The 6909-nt window shown below is 44.0% G+C and overlaps 1 protein-coding gene across 1 annotated transcript in view; it reads left to right on the top strand.

The window, feature by feature from the left end:
- Nucleotides 1-766: 766 nt before the first annotated feature.
- TOPAZ1 (testis and ovary specific PAZ domain containing 1) overlaps nt 767-6909 on the top strand; it is an 88166-nt gene continuing 82023 nt past the window's right edge. Inside the window, exons 1-3 of the mRNA XM_006893055.1 lie at nt 767-868; nt 971-1136; nt 6004-6106. Of these exons, the coding sequence (XP_006893117.1) occupies nt 767-868; nt 971-1136; nt 6004-6106 (371 nt within the window). The remainder of the gene's footprint in view (nt 869-970; nt 1137-6003; nt 6107-6909) is intronic.

The following is a 6909-nucleotide window of genomic DNA, read 5'->3' as shown; positions in this document are numbered from 1 at the left end:
AGCTGTTCCTCCTCCCTTGTGTTTCCATACTTGATGGTTCTACCTAGGTTGCCCTTCAGGTCCAATTTGATGGTTCACATTTAAAAAAAAAATGTTAAGTTTGTATGTACCATCAAGTTGGAATCAACTTGATGCAATGCATTTTCAGGTAGTAAATCATCCAGGAGGAAACTACAATCTTTCTCCCACAGAGCAGTTGATGGATTCAAACCATGTGCCTTTGGGTTAACAGCATGACTCCTCACCACTAAAACTGTTGTTGTTGTGGTGTGCCGTCAAGTCACCTGTGACTCATGGTGACCCTATGTACAACAGCTCTGAAGCCTGCCTGGTCCTGAGTCTCACTGACTCTGACACACCTATGTCCATTACCTCAGTTACTGTGCCAATCCATCTCATCCAGGGTCTTCCTCTCCTCTCCTGCACTATCCCTCCACATTTCCAAGCATGATATCCTTCTCCAAGGACTGGTCCCTCCTGCCCACATGCCCAAAGTTTGTGAAATAGAGACTCAAAATCCTAGCCTCCAAGGAGAGACTTGTATCACCCTCTCCAAGACAGACCTGTTTGTTTTCTTGGTGGTCCATGGTATGCTGAAGATTCTTCTCCAGAACCACAACTCATTGGCATCAATTCTTCTTCTGACATCCATAGTCACTGTCCAGTTCTCTGAGCATAACAAGTAAGTAAAAAGGCCATGGCCATTGCACATGCGTGCGGCATCCATGCCCCCCCCCCTCGAAGGCGATGACAAGGGGGGCCCAAGATGGCAGCCAGCCACTATGAGCGTTTTCTTAAGCTGTGTGATGAGTGGCCAGTGGACAAGACCAAGTCGGGCCGGGACTTGGGCACTTACCTGTGGCAGCAGGTAGCACAGGCCTTTCGGGAAGGAGAGAATACGCAGATTGTGGAGGCTGAGACCTGTGATCAGATGTGCAAGAGTTTAGCATGACTCCATTCAAAATATTAGAAATACAAGTACCCATGCCCCAGAGAAACAATCTTCAGCGGCCTGTCCTTGGAAGAATACAAGCTTATTCCGTCTACAGAGGCCTTGGAAGAATTTAAGGAAATGAATAAAGACATGTGGAAGAAACTGCAGGAGAAGTTTGCCCAAAAAAAAATCCTGAGGACATGTACAGGCTGGTCCTTATCTCACCCACATACATGAGTGTGGTTGCTTGTATGTTAGCATCAGAAAGAAAACTGTCAGTTCTCTCCTGGAAAAAACAAAACAAAACAAAACAAAACAAAAGAAAACCCATGGCTGGATCAGGTACACCTTAGTCTCTAGAGTAATATAATTGCTTGTCAGTACTCTGGAAAGGTCCCTGACAGCAGATTTCCCAGTGCAATTCACCTTTTTATTTCCTGACTGCTGATGCCAAGAATGTTGATTGTGGAGCCAAGCAAGCTGTAATTGTTTACAACTTCAAACTCTTCTCCATCTATCATAGTGCTGCCAGTTGGCCTGGGGGTGAGAATCTTTGTTTTCTTGACGTTGAGCTTCAATCTAGAAGCCCTGTCAGGATAATGTTCAAGCACTTTAGGTGATAACTAAAAGGTTGATGGTTTGAACATACTCAGAATCTCCTTGGCAGAAAACCTGGTGATCTGCTCAAGTAAAGGGTACATCCCAGAAAATCCTGTTGTTGTTAGGTGCCTTCAAGCCAAGCGCAACTCAGATCAATCCTATGAACAGCTCACATCAATCCTATGAACAGCAGATTTGAACGTCTTCCTATCCCATATCATCCTCACATTCTCTGACACACTTGAGCCTGTTGCCCCAGTCATTGTATCAACTCACCTGGTTGAGGGTCTTCCTCTCTTTCAATCACCCTTCCACCTTCCTAAGTATGACGTCCCTCCTCTCCAGGAATAACCTCTCCTAGCAACAATACCAAAGTTCATGAGATGCAAACCTTCTGGGGCAGCTGTGTTATCACGTCGTGTCACTATGCGTTGAAAATTTACTCGACAGCACTTAATACTGACAGATAGTACCAAAGACGACTCATTCAGTGTAAATCCAAACTTGATCCTCTTCTCATTTCATTCCTGGCCTTTAACAAGTAGTCCCTGCTATGGGAAAACCAGTACAACTGCTGTATCTCTTTACATAGCTGCCAGAGTGTAGACACACGCCCCCTGGGCAGGTGTGTGTCTGTGTAGGTGGCAGCTGAAGCAATCAATAGCTCCAGTCCTTCTCTGAGGCTTGTCTCGGAAAAAGGTCACTTGGAAAAACTCAGCCAGAGAAGCAGTAACTACGAGCAGACATTCCTCTGAAATGATTGATTCAGCGGACTTTTAAAAGACTTGGCTTCTCCAGCCTCTCAGTTGTAAAATGAAGAGGTTAGACTAGCTTATTTTTAAGGTCCTGGTCTGCTCACAAATTCCTATTGTGTTCTATTTGGGATTTGACTCCCTTGAATAATTGAGTTCTTCCAATTCAGTGACAACTCCACACAATCACAGGATCTTAAAAGATTAAAGAGCATCAAGTTCCTGGATCCCAAGGAAAGGGAGGTGTGCGTGCAACCACTCTGCCTGCTGCTTTGGATCTGGAGCCCTCTAGTGAGTAGGAAGTTGGTGGAAATTTTCCAGTCTGAACTGACAGACTTGAGACAAGTAGCCAACTTTGGAATCTAAGAAGTTGGTTTTTCTAGAAGGAAAATAAAACCATTTCTTTTTAAATTTGAAAGCTAGCAATATGTCATTTTGAAGATGAAGGTGCATCTGATTCAGGCCACTGTATTCTCCTGCTATGCATCAGAAAACTGGACCATGAATAAGGATGACAGAATTGATGCCTTTGAGTTGTGGTGCAGGAGAAGAGTCTCGCATACCCCATGGATTTAAAAAAAAAAACAACCAAAGATATATGTCCTGGAAAGGGTGCAGCCAGAGTGTTCCTGGGAGGCATAGATGGCTACACATCATCTTTCACACTTTACAGACATGTAGCTAGGGTGAGGCTATTCCTTGGTAAAGGACATAATGCTTGGAAAGATGGAGGGTCAGTGAAGAAGAGGAAGACCCTCAATGAGATGTTTGACCCTGTGAATTTATCAAGGGGCTCTAGTGTCTGAGATGCTGAGGATGGCACAGGACAGGACAGGTTTCAGAACAACAACGTTATTTGGGGAGTTCTGGTGCCCTAGTGGAAACTGTGTTGCATTCCCAAAGGTACCTAGTTCGAATCCACCAGCTGCTCTGTGGGAGAGAGATGGTCAATCTCCTACCATGCAATTTACTTCCTCTGAAAATCTGCTGGAGGATCAGTTATAGGTTGGTTCTGACTAAACAGCATACAGCATGTTATCATGGGCACTCTGGCGGCCCACACAGAGTTGCACTGCTAATCTAAAGGCAGAACCTCTCCAGAGGTTCGAATCTACTAGTTCAGCAACTCCATGGGAGAAAGGTGCGTGATCTCCTTATGCGGGACTTCGCATCCTTAGAAACCTGAAGCTGAGTTGGATCTGACTCCCTGGGAGTGAGTCTGCTATGGTATTCTGGGCTGAACACAGGGTAGGATGACATTCTAGGTGAAGGATTTAGTCTCTAAAGTTGAACAAGAAGCAAATGCTGGAGAAAAGGCTGAAAATATTTTGGAAGAACAGAAAGAGGGATAGAAAAGAAAAAAGAAGGGACTAGTAAAAAAAGAAAGTACACAGCTATGTTTGGAGAGAACACCAAATCTATTCTTACAATATTTAAATGCTCATTGCAAGGTGGTGAAAACATATCTGACATTCTTTCATCTCCTCTGTCTCTTCCACCCTCATGTTTAATTGTAGAAGGAGTCTCTTATGAAGGAAAGAAAAGAACTCTTTAAATATTTTAACAAAGGAATGTAATTCAGAGAGTAGGATAGAAGAAGTGAGAAAATAAACAGAAGTCATGAAAGACTCAGATATTCATAAATGCAGAAAGCCACTAAGTCACTTGGATGAATAAAGGGTCCTCAAGTCAGCTGGTCAATGTTGCATCCAGGTGAGTTTGTCCAACAAGAGATGGAGCCCCAGGGCACCACAGATCCATCCCGATTGACAGCCCAAGGCAGGCAGACAGAGACCCAGGGGATGGATCTGTCTCCACTTCCTACCACTAACTTCCACTGCCAAAGTACCACCCAAAGCTAACTAGTCCAAGAGCCTAGGAAACGGACTTGAAGGGCTGACCCCTGTGACCCAGAAAAGGGCAGAGGAAGGGTATGAAATTGTTCTGACTGCAAACTAGCCAAAGGTTGGCAAAGAATGGAAGTTAGGGTGTTAGAGCTAACAAATATTAGCAAGAGATGTCTGTCTCAACCTGTTAATAGAGATATCTGTAGATTATGAATCTGGTCTACTGTATAGAAACAGTTATGCTATGCATTTTTTTAACAAGGTACACCAGGTTTTCATTTTGCACTGGGTCTCCAAAATTATGTAGCTAGAGAGAGCTCTGTTGGCCTAGTGAATAGAAAGTTATGCTACCAGCCAAAGATGGGTGTTTTTAATCTGCAGCCCTCGGGCCTGGTTTTAATTATTTTTGGTCAAACATTCTTCTAAGTGGTATAGCACTGGTCTGTCCATTTGCTATATAGAGGTAACTCATGGTTGCTGTGATGCTAAACACTGTGACACTGATGTGTCAAATGTGATAATGGTTACCCATGGTGGACTGTGTTTGGTGGAGCTTCCCTATTAAAACAAGCTAGCAAGTAGGAGTGGCATCCACTTCCAAAATAGCGTGCCTCTGGAAACTCCATGAACATGGAAAAACAATGAAAGTTAAACAAGTGTGCACATCTTTTGTTTATAGGGTCACTATGAGTAGTCTATGACTCAATGGCATCTAACAACAATAGTCTTGGGGATCAAAGATGGGCAATCTCTTCCCCTGTGCTGAAAATCTGCTTGAGTGTCAGCCATGAGTTGATTCCAATTCAATGGCAGTGAGACTTGGTTTTCTTTAAAAAAAAAGTTTCCATTATTAATAGTAGAGTGAGTTAAAACAAGTCCAAAGACCAGGTACATTTATGTTGTTGTTGTTGTTTGGTGCCATCGAGTCATAGACGACTCATAGAGACCCTATGAACGAAAAGCCTGAGCACCGTTCATAGAGTTTCCGAAGGCAAGTCGTTTCGGAAGTGGATGCCACTCCTGCTTCCAAGCTTGTTCTAATTGGGGAGCTCCACCAAACACTGTCCACCATGAGTAACCACTATCACATTTGGCATACCAGTGTCACATTTATAATTCAGGAATATTCAAATATGCAAGTAGAAGCAAAAATGGCTTCTTCTACAGTGGCGAGTCAACTAAATTTCTATGGGGCAGAATTTCCTTGTATTTAATTACCTTTCCTTGTTATCCCTCATCTAGAGGAACTCGGGGACCCTGCACAAAGTGAGTTAAATCGTCAGCCCCAAGGCATCTTTAATCCATCAGCTGCTCCAAACCATAAAGATGGATCATCTCTTTCCATTGCAATTTCCAACCCCACTGGAGGGTTGCTATGAATCCACAACTAATACAAGAGCAACAAGTTAGCCTTTGACTTCTACCACTCATATTTTTACACACACACACACACACACACACTCAAAATAACTCACTCTCACTAACTTGGAACCGATTCACAGCTGACACTTGACTGGGTTGTAAGGCTGGAAATCTCATGGAAAGATACCCTATTTCTCCAGCAAAGCCACTGGTGGATTTGAACAACCAGAGGGATGCAGCATTTCAATTAGAAGCCTACTCCCAACCAACAAGGCCACCAGAGCTCAGTGTTCTTTATATGTGGAATTCTAAAATAACTTCCATAGAATCAAAATCAGAATCGTGAAAGGGAGTCTACACACCATTTTCTATGAAAACATACATTTCCCCCTATAGAAACAGTGGTACAAGATAAAGTTGGTTAAATAATTCAAGGGTTTTATGAGAAACGGTCCCTTACTCATCAAAGAGTTCTCTTTTTCTTTTTTTTTTTTTCCATTGCTTTCAGGCTGTGAGCAAAGAAACTTGGGAAAGGTTAATCTTGAAAGCCTGAGTTTGCTATTTTTAGAGAAACATTATTCGACAGCAGGGGATTATTTAAAGCAGCACAAGTACGGATGGAAGCATAAACAAAATATAGGAATCTGAGGCAAACCATGTCACGAAAGAGAACTGGAGGCCCACAGTCACAGCCATGGCTGACAAATAATAAAAAGTACCATCAAGTAGATTTAGTGAACGTGGAAGTGGGGCATGAAGGATAGAAAAGATGATCATGATCTAAAGCATTTTTAAAAGTGTTTTTACCTTTTCCAAGTGTTTTTACTTAAAAAGAGTTGTGTGCATGCATACAAGCCCATTTTGCACATCTTGAATTTGAGGTGCTTCTTGAGGACAGGCACGTGGAAAATCCAAGTCCAGCCACCCAGAGGGACCTGGAAGCAAAGCCTGACTTTCTTCTGGGGGAAAGTAGCCACTGTAAACTCTATGGACCACAGTTCTACCCTGACCCACACAGAGTGGCCATGAGTCACAGCCAACTGCGGGGCGACTGGTTTACTGGTAGGTAACTGGCTTATCGGGGTGAGATGCATCACGAAGGTGGCTGGGGAAGGACCCCAAAAGCTGTCTTGTCATGATGGTGAGAGGCGATCAGTGGGCAGTGGTCGTAGTGGCTGGAGGGGTTACACGGTGCCATGCAGGTCTCTGCAGGAAGGAAGTACAATGGAGATCCACAGAGAGCCCTGGGCAGCGACACCCCTCGACCCTGCCACTGACCCAAGAGGGGCTTACCACGTGGACTTAACCAGACTTAAGAGAGCCAGCGAGGCCCTTCCGCCCCACAAGGCTCTTCGAGCCCTCCGAGGACTTTGTCCGAGAGGCCCTTGCGCCCTGCAAGGGCTTTCTAGCCACG

This window comes from Elephantulus edwardii, unplaced genomic scaffold, assembly GCF_000299155.1.
Source record: "Elephantulus edwardii isolate Elephantulus edwardi_28Jun2011 unplaced genomic scaffold, EleEdw1.0 scaffold00121, whole genome shotgun sequence".
In the NCBI taxonomy this organism is placed as follows: Eukaryota; Metazoa; Chordata; class Mammalia; order Macroscelidea; family Macroscelididae; genus Elephantulus; species Elephantulus edwardii.
The sequence above is the reverse complement of the archived record's forward strand: the minus strand, read 5'-3'. Positions and strand labels throughout refer to the sequence as shown.